The sequence below is a fragment of the Ranitomeya variabilis genome, chromosome 6 (genome assembly GCF_051348905.1).
Source record: "Ranitomeya variabilis isolate aRanVar5 chromosome 6, aRanVar5.hap1, whole genome shotgun sequence".
NCBI classification, from domain to species: domain Eukaryota; kingdom Metazoa; phylum Chordata; class Amphibia; order Anura; family Dendrobatidae; genus Ranitomeya; species Ranitomeya variabilis.
Window position 1 is genome coordinate 71,029,677 of NC_135237.1, and position 26,645 is coordinate 71,056,321.

The 26,645-nt window shown below is 40.9% G+C and overlaps 1 protein-coding gene across 2 annotated transcripts in view; it reads right to left on the reverse strand.

The window, feature by feature from the left end:
* DPP6 (dipeptidyl peptidase like 6) overlaps positions 1-26,645 on the reverse strand; it is a 1,889,424-nt gene that overhangs the window by 1,493,403 nt on the left and 369,376 nt on the right. Inside the window, exon 1 of one of the 2 annotated variants that reach the window (XM_077268628.1) lies at positions 2,860-3,523. The exons of the other annotated variant lie outside the window; for it this stretch is intronic. Within the exon in view, the coding sequence (XP_077124743.1) occupies positions 2,860-3,054 (195 nt within the window). The 5' untranslated portion in view covers positions 3,055-3,523. Of the gene's footprint in view, positions 1-2,859; positions 3,524-26,645 lie in introns of those variants that run through there. 2 annotated transcript variants of the gene reach the window in all.

Here is a 26,645-nt window from a genome sequence, read left to right on the forward strand (position 1 = left end):
ACACAGAATATTCTTAATTTTATTGTTACAAATAAGGCATCCATGGGTAAAGATTGTGTATATGGAGGTCTGACCATGTTTGTATTCTTCCTTCATGTACAGATCTAGCAGAATCCAATGTGCTTTTCCGCACAGTAACACATCATTGAGTTAAGAGGAAGCAGGAGATGAGTTGTGTTTGCTGAAAGGGGTTTTCCGGTTATAACTTGTCAATTGGTAGAGTTTCGACTATCGAGACCAGGATCAGCAGAACGAGCAACATTTATCCCAATAACGATGGAGCCACAGCCTCTCCATTCATTCCCTGTTGATGAGGCTACTAAGCGCTGCGCTCATTTCCGAAAGACCCAGAGAATAAATCAAACAGTGGTTGGGTGCCTAATCTGTTGCTCCAATCTCTAACAGGGATACACCGATCAGCAAGTTCCCACATATCCACTGATTAGGTGATAACTAGTGTTGAGCGATCATGCTCGGATAACACTTAGCTCGGGTACTAACGGAGTATCTTCGGCATACTCGTGTATTATGCTTGAGTCCCCGCGGCTGCATGTCTCACTTCTATTCAACAGCCACAACATATGCAGGGATTGCCTGTTCGTTAGGGAGACATGCAGCCGCAGGGACTTGAACATAATACACGAGCATGCTGAAGATACTCCGTTAGCACCCAAACGCACTCGGATAACACCTTTTCCAAACACGTTCGCTCAACACTAGTGATAACTTATTTTAACACGCTTAACCTGATTTAAACCCAATCCAACCACCTAAAAAAAATGTTGAAGCGATGATATCACATGCTCTAAAATTAACTTATTACATGCTCTGCTTAAGGGGATGGACATAGGGTGGTACCATCTGTGATACTTTATTACATGAAGTGACTGCAGCTCTTTTTTTAGTACTGAGATTTCTTCACCGCTACCTGCAGTGCAGGAAACCACAGTACGGCCCAATTATTCTCAGAATCGGTGGAGTTTCAATGGTTTGACCAAGTGCTTGCTCACATGAGCGTATACATCGGATGAGTGCAATCTGATATTTTATTGGCTAGTACTCAAACCAATGTTATTCCATGGGACAGTGCTGATTAGCGTTATTTTTCTCATACCGATTCAGCATGAGGAAAAAAATTACAGCATGCTGCATGCAGCGCAAATCAGATGGCACTCTCCCATTCAAGTCAATAGGTGAGTGGAAATCATAGGAATGCACTTGGATGTCATCCGGGTGCAGTCCGCTTTCCGCAAACCCAGGCAATGTAGAAGATGGAGAAATGTTGTTCTCCATCTTCTCTGCATCTATGCTGTCAGAGTTTGAGCTGAGTGTCATTAACATAATCGATCCGATTCTCTCAGTACTATCTGTGCTCGTGTGACCTTGGCCTAAAAGTGGGAATACCTCTTCAAATAGGCTTATTTTACTAGTACAGATTAACGTTTTGGCAAGAGAAAAGTGAGAAACATTAACTATATATATATATATATATATATATATATATACATATATATATATATATATATACAGTATATATAGTAGCCATTTACTAAGAAATAAAGTTTATCATCATAACAAACCTCAATGAGAAACACTAATCACTAAACATAGTAAGAGATGGAAATGAACGATGATATAAGCTATACAGTAAGTATAAAAAAGTCTTAAAGTGAAGGTTCACTGTAAAACACCTAATGTCGTGGGGGTCCTGGAGTCAAGCCCCGAACAAACTTCTTGTAGAGAGTGGTCATGGTCGTCTACAAGTGCACACATGATGACATGGATATAGTAGTAGGACCCAGTTTATTCGATCTGCGGGGTTCTTGGCCCAGGACCACCACCAAGGATTTCTTATGACAAGATGTTAAGGAGAATGTACATTTATTAGCTCCTTTAACCACAAGTTTAGGTGCGGTTATCCACAGTTCACAGCACAGAAGCAACAATGTAATAACACTTAGTGACATGTTTATGACTTGGCAAGAAAGAAGGAGCATAAGTGCATATGTTGTATTGTTGATGTGCTCCTATGGATACATTGTAAAGCCGCCACACACCGTCACTATACAGTACCGTCTGGTTGGTGTCTCAGCTGCTGTGGATAGCAGATCTATTTTATGTGCGGTTAACCCTGTCCCGACCGTTCCAATGACAATGCACAAGTACGGTAGGCCGCCGCAAAAAGAAAAGTATCAGCATTGATCAATGCATAGCCATTCTGTTTTAGTCTCTAACCCAAAAAACCGGGTCTGCGGCTGAGTCATCGGTTTCTAAGGTGATATGCAAATACTACCTTTGAAATGTCTCACATATCTGGGAGGTAGGGCACATTGGGATTAGTTAGCATTGAATATATTAAAATAATTGATTTTTGTTCTCTGCGGTTGTTAATCAATCTGCAGACTAGTAGGAGATGGCTCTTTTAGCAAAGTTTATTTTTTTGTTCTTTCTCCAATGCGGTGCGTAATACTGTTGGGACTGATTAGTGCCGGTAACGACCCGGAAAATGGTTTTTTTTCTTAACCCTTACTATTGTCCTGCATGGGTTAAAGATTAAGTTGTATCATATTCCCATTCATTCTGCATCAGAGACTTAATCAATGAAGTTCGCATTAAAAGACGCAATGGAGCAGACATCAGTAAAACACAGGCATTTGCAAATCTGAATCGGTTTCCTCAAGAAACCCCGAAGCAGTGAATTAATCATTTAGAAACCCTATCAATGGCATTTAAGGAGGGGGCTGAGCCACTGGGGGTGCCAGACACACAGATCATGAGCAAGAACATACACAACACTTTAAAGGGGAAGGAATGGGGACGGAGGAGGGGGGTTCGGAATAATAACAACAAACGTCTTACATCTTCCTCCTCACAGTCATGTCGTGGCTGGCTCTGATAAGAGGGTCTGCTTTCTTGCGGTGGTGGGCGTGCGGTCTTCCCAGCATTGTCCTCTTCTGCGTTCTGGCCACCCAAAAGGTGACTTGCCTCAGGTGGCATAGGGAAAGATCTGGAGGTATTTATCTTCCCGGTTAATCTCTGATAGAACGAAGCCATAAGTCAATCCGTCAGCCACACAAGAAAAAAAAAGAAAAAGTAAATGGAGAAGATGTCTTTTAACCCTTTTTTATTTGAAATCAATGGATAGAGACGGTAAAAAAAAACAAGCAAACAGGCCCCATAAAGGTCGTAATGAGACCAATAAAGTGCGAAAAAAGCATCCAACTAAGAGCATATGTGATGGCAACTAGCATTTAATAAGCAACGGACCACTGGGGCGAACAGCTTCCCAATCACTCTTCAGCCTGAGGTGTCCGATCAATTGGCTGTGGAGGCTGCATGCCAACAGTCCATAGAGGGGCAGAGTGAGAGGACTCGGAGACTCAACACATCATTCAGGGCACGTTGCCTCGTTCCCTTCTCCCTTTGTGTATATGGGAGGAAGGGGGGCTGCGAGTATTTTCCTGCTAGGTTTTCACTAATCTTGAAGAGCAACAGCCACCTGATTGAAATGAAGCCGTGGAGTGCAGGAGATGAGGAGGAGTGGGAGTGTGGAGGGAGACAGAAGGAAGTAGGGAGGGTGGGAGGCGTTCCACAGAATAGCTGCATCCCCGGTAGCTCTCCGTGGTGCTGAGACCTATTTGCTTATTCTCACTGCATGTCTAGCGCTGGGTAACACTAGCGATGTAACAGAGCTCTGGTTTTCCTTTCGTACAACTCGTCGTGATATCCCAATATATATATATATATATTTTTTACATAGGACTGCAGTTAAAACCTACTGCGTCTTACCTTAGCACAAATTTAGCTCTTCCACAGAATCTCCATTCCCTTCTCCCTCTTATCTCCCGTCCGCCTCTCATTTCCCTGTTTGCTTTTCTTTTTCTCTCTCTCTCAGAACAAACATGTTGCAGATGATGCGACGGCGAAAGCAGCTGCATCGTCATTAAAAGACCCAGAAATCGCAGACGCGCGGAAAAAAGGAATAGAATAATTCTTAATCACGGCGCAACCCCATAGAAAAAAAGAGAAAGCAGAACCGGAGTCACTAATTCATGGAATAGAAAGTTTAGCAGCTGAACAAGATTGAATGGACGTCACCTGGAAAGTCAAAATCAAAACATCTGCTTAAAAAAAAAAATCTAATCCACAGTTTCAGGGAAATCATGAGACAGCACCCAGCTTTTCCAAACTCCTGCAGGGCAAATGCCTAGTTACTCATTAATAGGTTCCTCGTCTCTCACCATTCAGCACTTAGGAGAAGCCGGGTGTTAACTTTCCTAGTCTTTTAGGAGATGTTGTGGACTGATAGCATTCAGGACATCTTGATTGACTATGAAGGCACTATCCCAACTGAGTAGATGCTGCTATACCGGTATCTCACAGTATACAAGGAGTTAAAGGGATGTTCACATCTTAGTCATTCATTATATGTATAGGATATCCCCATGATCCTGTAGATTGTAAGCATGTGAAGTTGGGGTCCTCTCTCCCTCTGTACCTGGCGGTCAGTTTGATTAGTTTATTTTTCGCATGTAATATATATGTACAGTGACATGGAACTACGGTAATAGTGATTTTAGGAATAAATTATAATAATCCACAAATGTCTGATAAATGCGGGATCCCGTTCTAGATGATAAAATCAACCAAGTTTGCAGCGCTATTCTCTTTGCGCAACTTGGAAGTTTACTTTTACTTAAAGGGGTATTCCCGTCTCCAAGATAATATCCCGATATGTAGTAGGTGTAATAATAATAATATTAGCAAATACCTCCAATTAGAAATGTAGTATAGTTTTTCTGCCTCTTTCCACATGTGCAGGCATTGCAGGAACTTAGGTATCCATGGTTATGACCAGTAGCAACTAGCTAATTAACTATCACTTCATTAGTGGTCATAACCATGGATACCTAAGGTCCTTCATTGCCTGCAGGTAGACTCCAGAGGAAAAACCCTCATTGATCATATATTCCTGGGTTGTCCTATAAAAATGCCATATTGTATATAATGGGAAATGCCCCTTTAAGTCCCCCACATACAGTGAGCAAGTCAATATGTGTATAGAGGCCTTCAAATGTTCCCCAACAGAACATGTCAGAGGAAGGAAGGATCAGGTATGTTGATTTTCAATGCCTGATCCTTTTGTTCTCGGGAGGAAATAAGCCACTGCCAAAAGGTGTCTGGCAGCAGCGTACTCCTATCTCTACATTTAGGAGGATAAAAACGACGATCGAAGAGTCCCATGTAATACAATTTAACAAATCTTTAAATGAACTATAAAATGTACAGGTAGGGAAAAGGAAACATACATATATGTGAAACAAGTGAGAATGGGACACATAGGCAAGGAGCTGTTACATATTATTTATCACTAAGTAACTGGCAGTATGGCATGTATAATGATATGTCATTATAAGTAACCCTGCGACCAAATGGTACAGTGTCAGGAGAATCGTATAAATGTGAGCGACATATCACCAAACGTAGGCCAGAAGATTGAATGGTGGTAACCCTGTACATCTAGCAAAATAACATAACACCAAGAGGGCATATGAGGATAAACAGGGATTACCTGAAAAAACACCAATGAAAGCAGGGGCTCCAAGATATCTGTGTGTCCGCCCCAAAGCACGTTTCTGTAACCAACCTTTGTCAGGGGGCACGGCAGGACTGAAGTGCAGGAGTTTGAAACAGAGGGAGACGGGAACTACTGCAGCTACGTCAGGGTTAGCTTTGGTCTCTGTGATGCCTCTCTGATTAATGCCCTCCTTGCCCGTGGCCTATCAGAAAAATTGTGTATGTTCTGACAGACCATGTAACACTTAGGCTGTGTGCACATGTTGCGGATTTTTTGCATTTTTTCACGTTTTTTCACTATAAAAACGCATAAAAAACGCATACATTATGCATCCCATCATTTAGAATGCATTCCGCAATTTTTGCGCACATGATGGGTTTTTTTCTGCAAAAAAAACGCATCGCGGAAAAAAATGCAACATGTTCATTAATTTTGCGGATTTTTCGCGTTTTTCTCACTATTTAATTCATTGGGAAGCTCTGGAAAAAAACGCGCAAAAAAACGCATGCGGATTTCTTGCAGAAAATGTCCTGTTTTGCTCAGGAAATTTCTGCAAGAAATCCTGAACATGTGCACATAGCCTAAGGCTACTTTCACACTAGCGTCGTGCACTGCACGTCGCTATGTGTCGTTTTGGAGAAAAAACGCATCCTGCAAAAGTGCTTGCAGGATGCGTTTTTTCTCCGTAGACTTTTATTAACGACGCAGTGCAATGCATTGCCACACGTCGCAACCGTCGTGCGACGGTTGCTTTGTGTTGCGTCGGACCGTCGCCACCAAAAAAGTTGCTTGTAACGTTTTTTTGGTGCGTCGTTCCCGTCTTTTCTCCGCCCCCACCTCCCCGCACCTCACAATGGGGCAGCGGATGCGTTGAAAAACAGCATCCGCTGCCTCCGTTGTGCGACGCTTCCACAGGTAGCGTCGGTGCGCACGACGCTAGTGTGAAAGTAGCCTTGGACTGCACACAGGTGCACTTCCTTTCCCTAAGCATGTGACTTATGAAGGTAATTGCTTGCACCAGAAATTTTTAGTGCCTTCATGACAAAGGGGGTGAAAACATATGCACGTGCCAATTTTTAGTTATTTGAATCCGTAAATTAAATTTTCTTTCTCACTTCACCAACTTAGACTATTCAGTGCTGAATGCTGATGTATTACACACAAATCGGATTACAAGAATATTTAAACGTAGGTTGTAATGTAAGAAAATAGGTAAAAAGCCATGGTGGGTGAATACTTTTGCAAGCCCGTGTAAGCTCTGAGTGAGCAGGAAATCTTTACAATCTAAGTCTATGTGGACTCGTTCTAATGTTCTATAGGATTATGCTGTAAAAGCCACTTCTGGGTGAAGCAGAGCACAGCCTGACCATGAGAGGTTGCAGAGAGGAGATGTCACTGAGAAGAGGAGAAGAACAGTGATAGATCCCGGATGAAGCAGTGGTGCAGGAATATATTAATACACTCACACTAGACTATATGCATAAAGTATACAGTATATACACATTTAACAAAGCAAGTAAAGATATGACTGCTTCTTTACATTATAATTATGCCAGCCAAGCTCGGACTGGCCCACAGTGGAACAGGTAAGTTCCCCGGTGGGCCCCTATGGAGGAGTAATCCACTTACCCCCAGCATCAGCAGTACTTGGTCCACTATATTTGTTTTACTATGTACAGACAGAAGCAGCATCTTGTCATATGTTCCACAAACTATCTAACGTATTATTATATAGAAGCTGAAGTAAGTTTGTGCAAGAGGGTAATGTAATATTTGTACTGTATGTAGCAGAACAATGGTCTTCAAAATCAATGTTACTGGTGGGCCCTTGCCACCATAGTTAGGCACTATCTGAATAACTAATATCTTTATTCTGTTTGGATTATTCAATATGCGACACTTTAAGATATGAAACTATAATGCACATGCCGAATTTTCTTAGCAAAAGTTAAAAGGTGTCTCCTAGAGGTACTTGTATTCCAAAAGCATGACTAACAGTTCAGGTGACTGTAGAATAAGTTATTGTGCGTTTACACAAGGAATAACGCTATTTATGGCCATGATATGACTTGCAGTCTGCATTTCTCACTAATCTTCCCCTCTATGGGCTTTATCTATTAGTCAGTTGTCTCAGAGCTAGTGGGTGGCGACTAAGTGCTATAATGTCCCCCCGTAGATAGCAAATATACAGTAGATATGAAGCATCGCCACTCTCCTGTTTCTATGCAGCACACAGAATGAAGAAGCAACAGCATGGAGCACTAGAATATGGAGGACATTAAATTGCATTCATGAATAGTGAATCTCTGAATCAAGCAATAAGATTGAATAAAACATCTTAGAAAACCGCAGCATTGTCTGTCTGTGTCTGTGCTTATCTCTGCTGTTCCTACTCTTTCACCCTCTCCATAGACCTCAGTAGGCAGTGCTAATCTGTTAGGCTACTTTCACACTTGTGTTTTTCAGCTTCCGTCACAATCCGTCGTTTTTTGAGAATGCAGGATCCTGCATTTTCCCATAGACTTGTATTAGCGACGGATTGTGATGGATGGCCATCCGTCGCGTCCGTCGTGCACTGGATGCGTCATGTTTTGGCGGACCGTCGGCACAAAAAAACGTTCAATGTAACGTTTTTTCGTACATCGGGTCCGCCATTTCCTACCGCGCATGTGCGGCCAGAACTCCGCCCCCTCCTCCCCGGGACTTTACAATGGGCAGCGGATGTGTTGAAAAACTGCATCCGCTGCCCACGTTGTGCCAAATTTTCACAACGTGTGTTGGTATGTTGCACCGACGCTTAGCGATGGAGCCGTACCGACACAAGTGTGAAAGTAGCCTTACTTGGGTGAAATAACGGTTTCTTGATCTCAGCTGTATTTCAGAGTCGATGATGAGCTAAGCAGGCAAGGATGGGGTGGAGAAGGGGCATTTAGGCTTGGTTCCCTTTGGTAATTTTTTGATGTAGCAGATTTACAGCAGCATTTCTACATCAATTATGGAAATGAGGTTAATTTTTTTTATTGCGCTGTTGAGATTGTTTTTATAGCAATTTTGCAGCTTATTTTTTTAACTCTTTTTGGTATGTAATGTTTTAAATTAAGCTGATTTGTTTTTGATACTTCCTTGTATATGACTTTGAAAAACTTTTTTTGATACAGACGTGTGAATCAGATGCATTTTTTGCACGTTTTCACAGCGGAAATGCACTAAAAATGCATAACGAAAACCCGAACATAAAACTCAATGCACCTTCAAGATAAATAGACATATTGTGAATTAATAACTGGCAGGAGATTTCTATCATTCACATCCATTTTTGAGGCGAAAATATGCAGGATCAAAAAGTCACCAAAAACTCACTGTAGAAACTTAACCTTAAGTGGAGAAAAAAAAATCATATTCCTCTGATAAGATATATCAGAAAGTTTCCTATATTTACTTGTGCTATTAATTTATACAAAGTTTGTCCAAATGACAGTGACCAGCCGAGCTCCCTCCATACATGGCTGATGCCTGGTCTCTACAACCAACAATTGCCTCTAACAGCACTGACAAGAGCTAGATTTAATCTCTGTTGTTTTAACCATTTAGATGGCGCTGTCAATCTCTGACACTGGCATTTAAGTGGTGTAAATTTGGACATTCTGACTGCCATCGTAGCTACCAAATCCAATTGTAGGTGGGGGCCTATTGAAAGTCTCCTTGGCTTTCATCTGTGTATTTCTGTTGTTGGGCTTTTTAGGAGATTAGAAATTTCCCTACATTCTGAAAAACTGCGCTGAAACCCGGCGGCTCTGATGAGCGTTGTCGTCAATACCCGGTGACTATGACTAGCGGGCACTTTACTGCTGTTCACAGATGCCGGTGCCAGATTCAGGAAATGATGGACTATATTGGAGCAGCGCAGGTACATTTTTGCTAATAAATGGGTGAATGAGGGTCTCTCGTGTATATTTTTATTTTTTTATGTTTTTCAGGCATCCATTTCTGGACTACATCAGATTCGGTGGATTACGGTGGACCTGGGTGGGATTTTTTATTTATTTAATAAATTGGAGAACCAGGGATAGTATGGGGGAGTCTTTATTCAAATAAAAGTTAGTTTTTTGCGTGTGTGTGTGTGTGTGTGTGTGTGTGTGTGTGTGTGTGTGTGTGTGTTTTATAGCCTTACTAACCTTAGGGTTTGATGCCAGTTGTGATTTTTAATAGTGATGAGCGAATATACTCGTTACTTGAGATTTTACGAGCACGCTCGGGTGTCCTCTGAGTATTATTTAGTGTTCAGAGATTTAGGTTTCCTCAGCTGAATGATTTCCATCTGTTAGCCAGCATAAGTACATGTGGGGATTCCCTAGCAACCAGGCAACCCCCACATGTAAATGAGGTTAATTTTTTTAACCTGGCTGGCTAACAGATGGAAATCATTCGGCAGCGGCGAAGAAAACGAAATCTCCGAGCCCTAAAAAATACTCGGAGGACCCCCGAGCGTGCTGGAGAAATCTCGAGTATCGAGTATATTCACTCATCACTAATTTTTAACAAATCACAGCTGACATCAACCCCAACTACCATTACCATGATTACCAATGCACCAGAGCAACCGGGTATTTATTAGCTTAATTATTAGCACTAATTATATATCTCACGGGTACATCTTTAACACCTAAACATCTGTCATTTCTATTCGGCTACTTGTCACACAGACGGCACAGAGATGTCACACTTTATGTCACTGGTTAATAGCTGCGGGCAGAGCACCGGTTCTTCCGGCTGTCAAAGACACATGATAACTGATTAAATCATGACATCATGTGTGGATAAACATGTGGGCCTGGCATGCGAGCCCATATCATGACTTTTAATGTAAATGTACGTCAAAGGTCATGAAGGGGTTAACCAGTGAGAGTCTTCCAAATGGAAGTCGCTGGAAGAATGTTCAGGTCACTATATACTTTCGAAACCTGACCTTTTTAAAATAAGCTTAAAAAGATTGGCCATATGTTCATTCTTTGTAGCATTTTTTTTAGCACTTTATCAGTCAGAATTCAGGTGGAATATGCCAGAAAAAATATTTAGTGCACATTGCCTAAGCTTAAGGCATGTGCACACAGAATTTATTTAAGTGTCTTTGGAGCAGAAACTGACTGAAAATTCTCCAAATTTTGCTAAAGAAACCCAGTAAAACAGTTAAACCAAAAACTTGGCATTTTTGCTCCGTTTCCAATCCAACAACTCAGAATGAGTATGCACATATCCCAATGAAGCCTTTAGTTTGTACAGTGCCTAGTTTGGAGATGTTTCCTTCAAAAAAGTGAACTGAGCTTTCTCTTTTCCACCAGGCATTTTTTTGTTCACTTAAAAAAAATCCCACAAAATTACTGAAGATGAACATCAAAGCGGATTTCCCATAGAAATAAACTGGAAACCAAATTTGACAGCATTTTAACGGGACAGCACTCGTACCTATGTCTCTTTTCACATGTCTGATATTTTCCTCAGACTGAATGGTCCAATTAAAAAAACAGAGCTACGGTATGTCCAGTTTTGCGCCTAAAGTGTTGCATTGCAGAATCAAAATCCGCAATGCAAGTCTGTAGGGCTGTGAAAATATGGGACGGTGTCTGAGTCAGAAAGGAGAAGATGGAGAAACTTTTTTTTTAATTTCGCCACTTACTAGAAAAACTGACGACATTCGGACCAACCTCTTATCAAACTCTGATCAAAGTCTAATCAAAGTAATCATGGAAGATACTGAAGTCTGAATGAATTCTTAGGGTATGTTTCCACGTTCAGGAAACGCTGCGTGTTTGACGCTGCGCAGAGCCGCAGCGTCAAACACGCAGCGTCCAGATGTTACAGCATAGTGGAGGGGATTTTATCAAATCCCGTCTCCACTATGCGTGGTAACACGCACCCGGTGGCCCTGCGATTCTGGACATGCGGAGCATCTTTTAAGATCCCAGCATGTCCGTTTACCTTGTGGCGACGCTGCGCCGCCGCAAGGTAAAACACAGGGCCCTATGTGTGGGGTGCGATGATGCCGGATGTGTGCAGTGAACACATACAGCATCATCGCGTCACAGAAGGGGCAGAGCTTAGGGCGGAGCGGGTTTGCCACTCCATCCAAACCGCCGGCCATCCTGAAGGTGGACACGTACCCTTAGAAGACGATTTGGGAGAAGATCCTCTAAAAAAGTCTCCAAATACAACTTGTGAACATCCCCGCAGAGTTACTATGTTAGTTTTCGGGCTCATACAAATGATCGAATATATTGGACCATGGATAGCACTTGTACCCATGATACTCTATGGGGCTGTGCACATGTCCGAGGAAAACATTGGGGACATGTTCTGATTTTAAACCGAGTGTCGGATAAAATTTGGAAACGCAAGGTGATGGGTCTGTGTAAAACATTGGATTGCACATTGGATTGCACTAAGACGACATCCGAGTGCAGTCTGATTTTCAAGGACTGACAGTATGGAGACTTTTTTTTGTCTCTCCACCTCCGAGAAAAGCTGATGCCACGCTGATCAAGCTCTAATCAGAGTGATCGGAATAATTGATCCAATTTTCTCAGATGGAGGGAAATCAGTAGTGTGCACTTTCCCTTAGGCCATGTTCACATGTTCAGTATTTGGTCAGTATTTCACATCAGTATTTGTAAGCCAAAAGCAGGAGTGGAACAATCAGAGGAAAAGTATAATAGAAACATATGCACCACTTCTGTATTTATCACCCACTCCTGGTTTTGGCTTACAAATACTGATGTAAAATACTGACCAAATACTGCTAGTGTGAACGTGGCCCTAAAAGGGTTGTGAAAACTACTTACCAAACTATCAGTTGTAGCCCAAATTATATACAACAATCATGGTAGAAAAGTAAGCTGTAATCAGATCTGTAATCATAACTAGAGATGAGTGAAACCAAACTGTAAAGTTCGGGGTTCGTACCGGTACTGAGCTCCAAACACAGACTTCTCTGGACTGGAAGTCTGTTTTACAGTTTGGCGAGAGAGAGATTTTCCAGCTCCAAAGATTGGGTTAACGTTGATTTCAATGGGGTTCAGGTACAGGTTGAGCTTTGGTCGGGTACCAGAGCCTGAATGCCCACTGCTTCGCTCATCCATAATCATAACCATAATCCTCATGTAATATACAGATTTATAAATGCATCTACAGCTTCTACATGACATCATTGCATTTTATTCCTAATTGAGTACAAGAAATATGACTCAATCCATAGCCACCGGCTTACTCCATGCTCATCTCCCACGACCATCTCTGGTAATGCTCATAGGTCGTAAAACTCTGCCCAGTGTCTCAGGTGGAGCAGATTTATTGTCACATACAGATGTTACTGGCTCCAGATTATCATCTGTCATCTCCTTTGTCTGCCAGAAATGCAGCAGCTCCTGGCGCGTGGGAGACGGAGCACAATATGGAGCAGCCGAGATCACAGCATGGACCATGGCTGGTGCGATAACCAGGTCTGGTACAATATGAGGAAATGAGCAAAAAGGAGAAGAAATGTCTTCTAATGTCAAGATCCCACTTGTATTGTGCCTGTAAATATAAATGTACATATCACTTAACCTTTATTTTTACCGTCACGTGAGGACTTTTTTTTTTCTTAGATGAGTTGTAGTTTTGAATCATTCATTTTATCATGAGATGCACTGAAAACCAGGCAGAAAATAAGAATTCAAACATTTTCTGAGACCCCCAACTTTTTATGTCTTTCTCAATGAAACTGTGTGAAGCCTTGTCCTGATATTTCTATTTCTGCAATGCTTAAGGTACATATGCTGATTTCATTGCATTTTGTTGCACTTTTGAGGGGAGGTGTCCGAAAACCGGCAATTTCCGTGTTTATCGTATGACTTAATTAATTTGCTATTTTCACAGATTAGACATTTATGGATGTGGGGATATCAAATACGTTTCTTTTATTGCTTTACGTTTTAATTTGAAAAGAAGGTGATTTAAACTTCTACATTTTTTTTTCATTTTTATATTTTTTAAAAAGCACGTTAGTCATTTTTACTTGTTTTATTCCTTTTGCTATATAATGCGTTATTTCAGTATCGCAGAATGTAATATAAATAATGATCTAACAGGAAGCACAGCCTGACCCTGCGCTGTATGGAGTGAGCCCGCTCCACACACTCGCACCAGATATGTGATTTACATGTACTTCACATGTCAAGAAAAGGTTAAATAAAGTTTGCAATGGTGTATGTAGTTTTTTTTGTCATATAAGGGCAGGGGCAGAGGACGATTTCTATCTGCATCTTCAAAAATGGTAGGATTATGCTAATCAGACTCTGGTCAGAGTGGGATTTGAGTGGGATCTGATTTTCTCAGAGATGGAGAGAAAAAAAACCATTTTCCACCTATAAAAATGGGACTGCACTCAGACGTCATCCCGATGTCTTCCAATTCTCGTAATCAAATCAGACATGTACACAGCCCCATAGAAATACACGAGGATAAGTGTTATCCATCAAAACCACAAACAGCACTTGTCTGATTAAATGCCTCGAGACCTGACAACAGTATCTTTCCGGCCGGTTTCACACGTCAGTGGCTCCAGTACGTGTAGTGACAGTTTTCTCACATACCGGAGACACTGACACACGTAAACCCATTCAAATGAATGGGTCTATGCACATGCCTGCGTGTTTTCACGGATCGTATGTCCGTTTTTCTCCGGCAGCACGGTCTGCAAAGCGTCCCGCACACGGAGAACAGTGTGCACTCTCCTCAGTGTGCACATACCGCTGCAGGAGAAACAGCACTACAGTTAAGTGCTGTCCCCTGCGTGGGGTGCTGATGGCGGCATTCATCCCTTCTGTCCTGCTCGGCTGAAAGCAGCGCTTGCAGGAGAGAAGGGATGAAAGATCAAGTTTTTTTGTTTAAAATAATATTTGGGGTCATCTCCCGCCTCCCCCCCACCCCACGCACGCCCGCCCGCTAGCAGAGAAATACTCACCCAGCTCCCGCGATGCCTCCTCTCAGCGCCGGCAGCTTGTCCTGTGTGAGTGGTCACGTGGTACCGCTCATTACAGTGATGAATATGCGGCTCCTCCACCCATAGGGAGTTTGACCCCAAACTTTATTTTTAACAAAAAAAACTTGATTTTTCATCCCTTCTCTCCAGGGAGCGCTGCAGGGGAGAAGAGATGAATGCCGCCTTCAGCACCACACGCAGGGGACAGCGCTGTCTCTTCTGCACGCACACATCATAGTCCGATGAGCCACATGTGGCTTCCGAGCTACAAGTTGGGGATCCCTGATTGAGATAAACTAAGTAATCTATGAAAAAATGATTTTACCTTTCTTCAAATATGGTGTTCAGTATAAATCCACTGATGTTCGGTATACTGAAGGTGTCTAACATGGATCGCTTGTCAGATTTATACAGATGTAGAGCGACAGAAGCTGGACACTTGCATGCATCTACATTTAAAAGAACCAATAAAATGATTATACTAATGTGATGACCCTATAAAAAATAATTCACATACCATTATAAGGAACCGAATATGGTTATCATTTATGTATTCTTATATGATGTTTAAATATATGTTCATACGATGAATAATAATAATAATAATAAGGAACCAAAAGGGGAGATAAGGAATGAGATGTACAGTAGGCTGCGGATTGTGATTGTAATACGTCCTCGGTATCATGGAACATCTGACATGTTGTGTCCTGCACAGATTCATGAATGTATTTCCATTCTCGCCAGATGCTGCTGCTGTCAATCAAAAGCTGCTTCGGTATTTTCATTTTTTTCTGTAAAATGCATGTCTGAGTTTTTCTTGTAGTATAGTTCTTATCAACAGAAAAGAGTTTACATTATGCAGCATTGATGAAATCCTATAGTGCTGGCACTTCATTGTGGATATTGATGTCCTAATGGGTGTTCGTTCCTTATTACCAAGCTTGGATTCCCTTTCATGCAGTTGAAGGATTCCTAAAATGCTCTGTGCTGTGATCAATTTGTTACTGTCATGCCACATTCACACATTCAGTATTTGGTCAGTGTTTTACATTGGTATTTACAAGTCAAAATTAGGAGTGTAACAACTACTCTTCACAGATTCCAGGTTTTGTCTTACAGTCTATGGTGCTATTCATATGCCCATGACCGTGTGTCTGTGAAAAACTCATGGAGACTGGTTGTTTTTTTCCAGCAGCATGGGTGAAAAGAGCCAATACGAGTCTAAAGCTATGGGTCAGTGAAAAATATGTACAGCACATGGATGGCATCTGTATATAATCCATATGGTGTCCATGATTAACATCGCAAATAAGAGGAGAAGCTTTGTGATTATTTATTTCTTTACTCCGGCTCCATGAAAAACACTGATGGAAAAGACGGACACACGGACCAAACACTGATGACTCACTGATGGTTAAGATGTACAAACTGATGACACTGATGGTAAGGATGGACCCACTGATGGTAAAGATGGACCCACTGATGGTAAAGATGGACACACTGATGGTAAAGATGGACACACTGATGGTAAAGATGGACAGACTGATGGTAAAGATGGACACACTGATGGTAAAGATGGACAGACTGATGGTAAAGATGGACAGACTGATGGTAAAGATGGACAGACTGATGGTAAAGATGGACAGACTGATGGTAAAGATGGACCCACTGATGGTAAAGATGGACCCACTGATGGTGAAGATGGACACACTGATGGTAAAGATGGACAGACTGATGGTAAAGATGGACAGACTGATGGTAAAGATGGACAGATTGATGGTAAAGATGGACACACTGATGGTAAAGACGGACACACTGATGGTAAAGATGGACCCACTGATGGTAAAGACGGACACACTGATGGTAAAGATGGACAGACTGATGGTAAAGATGGACAGACTGATGGTAAAGATGGACAGACTGATGACACGCTGATGGAAAACAGTGATGACTATTTTGGTTACGTACATGAAAAACACTGACGCCTGAATGAGAGCTTAGTTTCTTCGTCTCTGGGGTTTTTTTTAATACTTTTATATAGTTTATTTTTACGGTTTGCTTGTATCAATCTAATTTTTTATGTTTGGATTGGAATATCATTGGGTTTATAGAATATCCCTCTAGGACTTCTAGAAGCCAACATGCCACCCCTCGTTTTACCTTTTTGCAGCATACAGTTTTACAGTTTTTCAATGATTCAGTTTATTTTATATTTTGCTTTTTTCGGTCAGAATTCCATTCTAATTGCATTGAGGCTATGAATGGGCTGTCTCATTAAGCACACAGATGACAATTTGCAAGGATATGTACATCGCTAGAACTAAGTGTCACTGCTGTGCAAGTCGGTCCGCTGACAGCTACACTTGGTCTTCTTACACAGACCACATGATCAGCTCATTATAATCAACATAATACTTATTTATTTATGTATTTATTTTATTCACTTATATAGCGCCATTAATTCTGCTTTACAGACATCATCATCACTGTCGTCATTGGGGCTCACAATCTAATTTCCCTATCAGGATGTCTTTGGAGTGTGGGAGGAAACCGGAGAAACCCACAGAAACATCTCAGCAGTAGGCTTCATATATCAAAACTGTCTATTAGAAAATTAGCTTTTACTGTCCATAGTAATCAATCCCAAAGAAGCTTTAAAGGGGTTGTGCAGTATTAGAAAAACATGGCTGCCATCTTCAGAAAACAACATTAACCTTGTTTATATGTTGTGAGTAGTATTAGAGCACTGCACCATTCGCTTCAATGGAGCTGAACTGTTAGGGCTTATTCTCACATTAGTATTTGGTCAGTATTTCACATCAATATTTGTATACCAAAACCAGGAGTGGAACTATCAGAGTAACACCTGTTCTGTGGTTTGGAGACACTCACTTTTGGCATGGAAACACTGATGAAATGCTGATTAAAAATACTGATAAGTGAATAAAGCCTGAAGCTGAGTTGCAATGCCAGTCACAGCCCATAGTCTGTGGTGCTGCAAGTGCACAGATGATACACTTGCAGTCTAATTTGCATAAAAAGAAAAAAGCAGCATTTCTCAACAATGGTGAAACCGATTCAGACCAAACAGGCATCATTGGAATTGGGGCACACTGAGCTATTCAGCACTACTGAGGTATGACACCACAAAATGAAGCAGACAGGTTCCTTTTAAGGGGTAACGTTTCTCCTTGTGGGAAGTGACATACCAGCTCTGGCATGCCAGGTTAAGGAGGCTCATTTGCAGTGCAATTAAATATGCAAATTGCCTCTTCAGACAGGAAAAGGCTTAGAACTCTATAACACCATCTGTTGGAAGCACAATCCTAAAAGTCACTATTGACCCTTTTTGTCAAACATTGGAATATGGCTTAAATGAGAATCACAATTTGCAAACAATGTTTTGGGGTATTGCCCCTCATCAGTGCAAAGTATGAACTTTGATTTGGCTATGTGAGAGGCTCTGGACTGAGGTCTAAGGGGTAACATTTCTCCTTGTGGACAGAGACATACCGGCCCTGGCATGCCAATGTAAGGAAGCTTTTTTCGTCATGCAATGCTCCAGTGGGAAATTAAATATGCAAATTGAAATTCTGATTTTGCTTGTTTCCTGAGACACATTTCAAGGCTTGTTAAGGAGATGATAGTGACTTGGAGGACCGCTGCTTCCAACAGGTGGCAATATCGAATTCTAGTCCTCTTCCTCCCTGAAGAGGCAATTTGCATATTTAATTTCCCAGAGGAGCATTGCACAGCGAATAAGCCTCCTTACATTGGCATGCCAGGGCTGGTATGTCACTCTCCACAAGGAGAAACATTACCCCTTTGACCTCAATCCAGAGCTGTTCACCTAGCCAAATTAGATCTCATACTTTGCACTGATGAGGGGTCTATAGCCTGAAGCACTGTGTCTGTAAATTGAGATTCTGATTTGGCTTTTTATTCTAAGTCATATTGCAAGGCTCGATAAAAAGTTGATAGTGACTTGTAGGATCGCTACTTCCAACAGTTGGCACTATAGAGTTGTAGACCACTTCCTCCCTGAAAAGGCAATTCACATATTAGATTCCTTTTAATAAATGCAAAGTGATCTCTGATTGCTTTCTCCGAACAACAAGGCATTTTGTTCCTTATAGATACTTTTGATAAATCTTTCCAAACATTTTTTCCTAATAAAAAATATAGTTTTCTTGGATATATGCTAAAAAAAAATCAAACAATGTATATGCAATATCTTTAGAAAAAATAGGAACTGGCATAAAACCGCTTATGTAATTTTGCACAGATGTATGCTGTATATTAAAACTGTCATAGGAGCAAATGCATCATGCCAGCCTGTGCTACCTTGTAGAAAATTAAATAGAAGAAACGTTTGCCATTGTGATTTATCACGTTGTATTACTGTAAACAGGTGATAAAGCCGCGAAGGCCCTTTTTATGCTTTATGTGAAGGGAGTCGCAGATACAGGGAGAAGTCGCAATGCTCGAGTAGCTCCGTCCCTCCATTCACAGCATTGCAGCCAGCTTGGGGAGAGTTTAATTTCTGCAGATACTGAAGGCTGAGATATAAAATACACACATAACACACACAATGCTGCTCAGCTGTTTCCCAGGATATTAAAATAATAAAATCTGTTATCCTTTTGGTGTTTATTCATTTAGCTTCAGTACTGCGTGCTCCGGCGCCCCTCAGTGGAGAGATATTCACACTGTACTGCAAGACTAAACATTTATTTATCAAACTGCAATGTGCTGAAGATGATAGGATTTTATGCACAACATTACATGAATATACATTGGGTTCAAAGCTGAAATTCCTCCAGATGACTTTGAAGACTGCAAGAATACGTTAGCCGAAGCCATATTCTTATTTTTATCATACAAACAGGGCATCCGTTGGGATTTTATGTATGAATATGCATAGCTTTTACACTAGGGAAGATTCTTTATGACAACATATCCTGTAGCAGCTGTATTATTCACTAGAGATGGGCGAACCTTTTAAGGTTCGGTCCGGCTATGTTCGCTGAACTTCCCGATGTTTGCCGAACATAACTAATTCAATGGGAGGCAAAACCAAACCCATAGACGACACCTTCAGGGGGGCCCAAAAGCTGACAAAACAACTCAGATTAGGGGCAGACACTTGAAAATGTGTCAACAATTGACAGATCAATTGCGCTATAATAAAATAATTAAAAAAAATTGACGTGGGTACCCATTTTTTTGATAACCAGCCAGGTAAAACGGGCAGCTGTGGGCTGCAACCATCAGCTGTCAGCTTAAGCAAGGCTGGTGATCAAGGATAGAGGGGTCCCAACATCAATTTTTTAAATAAATAATTTTAAAAAAGTGTCGTGGGGTCCCCCACTCTCATTTTTGACAACCAGCCACACTAAAGCTGACAGCAGGGGGCTGGTATTCTTAGGCTAGTAAGGGGCCATGAATATTGGCCTCACCCAGCCTAAGAATAGCATTCTGCAGCTACACCAGAAAAGGCGCATTAATTAGATGCGTCAACTATGATGCTTTGCCCGGCTCTTCCCACTTGTCCTGTGGAGGTGGCAAGTTCAATTCATATTTGTGGGTTTGAGTGCTATCTGTGGTTTTCATGGATCACACTTGTACCCATGATATTCTATGGAGTTTTGCATGTCAGATTTTTTCATTGGACTGAGTGGTCCGAGGAAAAGAAATCTGAGACATGACCGATTTTGATCCATATGTCTGATTAAAATCGACAAAGCAAGTCTATGAGTCCTTGAAAAACATCAGACCGCACTTGGTGGGCATCCAAGTGTGGTTCAATTTTCACAGACTGACAGAATGGAAAGGGTGGAGAAACATTTTTTTTCCTCTATCCATCTTTGAGAAAAACTGATGGCACTGTCATCAAACTCTGATCAAAATTACTGTAAAAATTTTTCCCGGAAAGAAAGAAAATGTTCATGTGCACATACCCTAATGAAGAATCTCAATTTCTAAAGAACACTTACATATTAGTCATACACATTAGGTAAAAATTTTCTGAACTCGACACAAACAAGATCCACAGTATCACAAATAAGGTCAACATGGTCATTTGAAAATCAAAACATAATCTAATATATAAAGCTGAATGTGTGTATGTATGTGTGTGTGTATGTATGTCTGGGATTGGCATCTGAACCGTCGCAGCTACAGCCACAAAATTTTGCACAGTCACACGTCTGGACCCCGAGAGCATCATAGGCTATGTTGTGAGGTGAAATTTTAAACCCGCGCTTTCCAATTCACCAAACAATTTTGCCCCTATCTACATAATGGGGAAAAAATGAAAGGAAAAGTGTTGGAGGCAAATTAACAGCTGCCAGATGTGAACAAGGGGGACTTAAAGAATGAGAGCGATGGTTCCAAAGAGTATATACTGTACAGTTGCTAAGGTGGGGCCCCGACATGGGATAATCACCACACCACCACGGGGATATGAACACACACACAAAATGCGCCCACACACACAAAATGCGCCACACACTACCACGTGCTCGAACACATATACCACCCTCAGCGCACATTTCACCACACATACACCAACCTCGCCACATAAAAGTTGAAACACAAAAGTCGCCGCTCAAAACTCGCCACACGCAAAACTCTCCACATGCAAAACTCACCTCATGGAAAACTCGCCACACGCAAAACTTGCACACGCGGAAAAATTGCCACATGCACAAAAGTTGCAACACATGCAAAAGTTGCCTCACACAAAACTTGCACATACTCAAAAGGCACCACACATAAAACTCGCCACGCGCAAAACTCGCCATGCGCAAAACTTGCTGCACACAACTTGCTACACTAACCTGTCACATGCAACTCGACACACAAAAAGTTGCTACACGCATGTCGCCACACAAAACTCATCTCACAAAAGTCGCTACATGCATGTCGCCACACGCAACTCAACACACACAACTTGACACACGAAACTCACCCTAAAACACACACAAGTCTGGTATTATCCTTCAAAAATAAAAATCTGATTAATAAGCTGAAAAACTACAAGAGCAACAAATGTACCATATAGGAATCCGGCAGCTGTCAGTCACATGACCAGTCTATTATGTGTATGTGTGAGCTAATATATACTGCCAGGGGGTGGGCTTACTGTTGGCTGGCGATTTATCAGGCTGCCAATTTAGCTTACAAATACTGAGGTAAAAATTCTGACCAAATAACGTGTGAACGAGGTCTAATACAGGAGGAGATGACATACAGATATATACTATATACAGGAGGAGATGACACACAGGTATATACTATTTACAGGGGAGATGACACACAGATATATACTATATGCAGGAGGAGATGACACACAGATATATACTATATACAGGAGAGATGACACACAGGTATATACTATATAGAGGAGGAGATGACATACAGGTACATACTACATACAGCAGGAGATGACATACAGGTATATACTATATACAGAAGGAGATGACACACAGGTATATACTATATACAGGAGCAGATTACCTACAGGTATATAGTATATACAGGAGGAGATGACATACAGGTATATGCTATGTATAGGAGATGACATACAGGTATATACTATATACAGGAGGAGATGACACACAGATATATACTATATACAGGAGGAGATGACACACAGATATATACTATATGTAGGTGAGATGACACACAGGTATATACTATATACAGGAGGAGATTACATACAGGTATATACTATATATAGGAAGAGATGACATACAGGTATATACTATATACAGGGGAGATGACAAACAGCAGGTATATACTATATACAGGGGAGATGACATACAGGTATATACTATATACAGGAGATGACATACAGGTGTATACTATATATAAGGGAGATGACAAACATGTATATACTGAGGTGAAAATGAGAGGTGTGAGGTGAAAATGAAAAGGTGTGAGTGCAAAATGAGAGGAGTGAGGGAAAATAGTGGAGTGATCGGAAAATGACAGATGTGAGGTCGAAATGGCAAGTGTTAGGGGGGAATGAGAGGAGTGAGGGGGAAAATAAGAGGAGTGAGGGGGAAAATCAGAGGTGTGAGGGACAAAATGAGAGATGTGAGGGGGAAAATGAAAGATGTGATGGGGAAAATGAGAGGCGTGATGGGAAAATAAGAGAAGTGAGGTGCTATAACTAACCACAGATATTTACTATGCCCAGGCAACGCCGGGCTCTTCAGCTAGCTTAGATTTACAATCTCCATGCTTTTCTCATGGACAACTTTATGTGGCCTGTTCAAGAGTTGGAACAGCCAAAAATCTGTTTGTCTTTGCACCTGAAGGCAAAACTAAGAATGTCGTTTATCAAAAGGCTCTCGAATAAGTAGTAGCAGATTACTTCACATTACTTGGCCAATTTAGTTAAAACTGTGTGGAATATCTCTGGTGTTGAAATATATGTTTTAAAATGCTTCTATTAGCTTAGTTTTTTCCTTTTAATAATTACATTTCTATCTATTTGTTTTGTGTTTTTTTTGTGCAGAATAAATTTTTGTTAACACATTCTATTTTGCTAACAGCAGTTATTACCCCGGGCGAAGCCGGGTAGTACAGCTAGTAAATACCTAAAAGTGATAAATGATTGATTCTAAAAATCAGCTCCAAATGACAATGTATTTTGCCAAACTTTTGGAACCCATTATTGTGTCACAGCCTAAACTCACCATGCTGCCCACGATTGAAGATAGAATGAGGAATGGAGTCACATTCTGGCGGCTGTATACACTGTCAGTCCCAATTTTGGTGACTCAATCTAGTGAATCGACCCTCAAATCAAAAATCTATAATCGTTTAAGGATGATGTTTTGGGAGTGTTCCCTCTAGCTTTAAAGTCCAGATTTTAGGGATTTAAAAGGAAGTTGCCAGCAGGATTTCACATCCAAATACACCCCAAAATAAAACATTCAAATGCTCATTAGTGACTGATGAGTGAATATACTCGCTACTCAAGATTTCTCGAGCATGCTTGGGGGTCCTCCGAGTATTTTTTAGTGCTCAGAGTTTTAGTTTTACTTGCAGCAGCTGAATGATTTACATCTGATAGCCAGCATAAGTACATGTGGGGGTTGCCTGGGTGCTAGGGAATCCCCACATGTATTTATGCTGGCTAACAGATGTAAATCATTCAGCTGCGGCACGAAAAACAAAAACTCCGAGCACTAAAAAATACTCGGAAGACCCCCAAGCGTGCCCGAGAAATCTTGAGTAACGAGTATATTCGCTCATCACTAATGCTCATGTAACTCTTTCAAAAGTCAATCAATACCTTTACATACACAGCCTGTTCCTCTGTTACAGAGAAATCAGTGTGTGAACTTAAATACAAATGCAGCTGAAAAGCTATAGCCTCTGTCACTCCAGCTCTATTCCCCGTCCAGTGCCGCCTCCTCCTGCTTGACTAACAGCCTCATTGCTGTGTGACCTTAGGCAAAGGAGCCATATTTGCATATCAATTCAAACGCTGATTTTTCACTGATGGAAGATCAAACTGGTCATGAAAAGGTATTGCTGGACGTGTCTTTGAAAGATCTCCATGTGCATATAAATAGTTTGTGGGGTGAAATCCTGCTGACAGATTCCCTGTAAATATTGCTACCAATGCATATGAATTCTTCCCCAAAATAGTATTATCACAGTAGCCTATATCATAGAAGGAGATTTACAGTGGCCATAACATAAACAATTTGTTTGATGATTGAATGACATTTGAATGTACATTCCTCAGATGAATGACCATTTCATAACAGCGAAACACATTATGGCTAAAACTGATTATGACTGAGTAATTTACTAATCAATTGGTGGAAGTGATTATTATAAAAGGATGAAGCGCTTTTCATTGAATAATTCATCTAAACACGGCCATTCTAACTCTGGTTGTCATTCTTTAGCTGGAATTATTCGTTAGTTGTTAAATTCCCTCCTGACGAATCTTTGATATGGTTGAAATCTTCAATTTTCGTCAAGTCCAGTCTTATTTAGATGAGCCCCTTTAAGTCCATAAAGTCCAAAAATCCCTGTGGTAAAAGAGATTATATCCAGTCTGCCTTTCTGATATTGAGCAGATGACAACAATTATGATCTGTTTAGGCAGGATCAGGACAATAGATGTGAGAAGATGGAAAACAGAGACATGAGGACAATCATTAAAGAAGCAGAATTGCTAAAGCAGAAAAACTGAGCTAAGAAAAACAAGTTGGAGATAGAATTTGGTTTAAAGCCAAGAACAGGATTTAAGGATATTTGGAAGAGCATTTTCCCTTAGGAGAAGCTGAAATATTTCCAGCCATATTGTGAATGTTTTACATTACTAGGAAGAAATCCAAGGGGCACAAAGATCTGCTCATAGCAGATAAGAGTCATAAAGACAACACAAATCAAACACAGCAGATTGGATTTGTGCTGTTGCAGCAAATGGTTTATGCAATAGTTAAAATATAAAATAAAGGTAATACAGCTGTCAAAGGAAAAGAAATAAAGATCATTTCCCTCTACAATAGAAAAGAAAATCACGAGTAAATGTACAAACATGAGTTGTTTTCCCTGACAAGGTGAAAAAACTTTTACATAACTATTTGTTAGGTACTGTAAGTCAGTTTTAGGAAATTTGGGTGACAACTAATACAACATTAGAGTTCCCGAGACCAAATTATAAGGAAGGCAAATGGTACAATTATCTTGGCGTTTCCACAAGGGAGAGTCTAAATGTTAGCAAACCAAAATACTATGGGGCCGATTCATCAAGGGTTTTTCACCTGAAAACAGGCATAAAATGCTTTAAATAGTTGAAAGGTATTTTTACAATGTGGAGTTGTGCAAAAAATCTTGTGACTTTGGGCGTTTGAAGCAGCTCCGCCAAAATGGTAGAAACTGGGGAGGAGTCAGGGCAGGGCATGGCTGTGATCGTCCATCAAAATCATTACGAGTCCGGGCATTTCTTATGCCAAAAATGCTACTCTAGTTCCTTACTGGAACAGCATGTCTGGTGAGGTGCATGTCACTGAGAGTAATTGCTTAATTCATTATAATGGCGTGTGCCTCTTTATGAATTTGGCACTTCGCGCTCCAGAGAAATCTTCATTAGGACTGGCATCACCATGAGAGAGAGAGATTTTCTCCAGCTGAAAAGTTTGGGTCCCCATTGTTTTTAATAAAAAAAATTTATTTGTAGAACTCGACAGATATCCTCGAGCATGAAAAGTTGAAATGCTTCCTTCCTCCATGAACACCAGTCACAAGTGTCAATCCATGTTTCTCTTCCACTGACCACATTCACTAACCTCTCTGTTCATACAAACTTCACTCACAAAGGAAAATCGCATACTAATTTTGCAATAACATTTTAAGCAGCCAGAAGTATATTTAAGCAATTTTTTTATACTCAGAAACTGCAGAAAATAATGCAAAACAATTTACTAGGACAAAGCTTTAATTCACCCAACTTGAGTTTCGCCTAGGTCAGCTTCATCTGAGGTATGAACATGGCATCCTTTCATTTTTATCTCTAATGAGTTAAAATTGCTTCTCTCGTCGCATAAAAGCACATGCCCCATCAAAGCACATGCCCCAGATGAAGCCAACCTCAATGCATGACATTTTGATGGTTGTTAAATACACATTTTTATCTACCTTTTGTGATTATAATATAAGCACTTAAATATGTTCCTGTCTGCCTAAGATGTTTTGCACTATTGGTTTGTGATCTTTCAATGGTCAGAGATTGTGGTATCTGTATGTAGTGCATGCATGGAGTGTATGTGATCGTGGGCAGAGGACGATGGATTGACATTTATGACTGGTGTTCACAAAAGCAGGAGATATCTCATCTTTCACAAAAGAAAATTGATGTCCCAAATGATATCACCATGCAGGTGTATAAACGCGTGACATCACAGCACAGTGATAATGTAGCTATGTCACAATGTAGAAATATTGCAAATTTAACACCCACATGCCTGAGTTGTGATGATCCTCCTTAACCTCTGGTGCTCAAAGCAGTTGCTAACC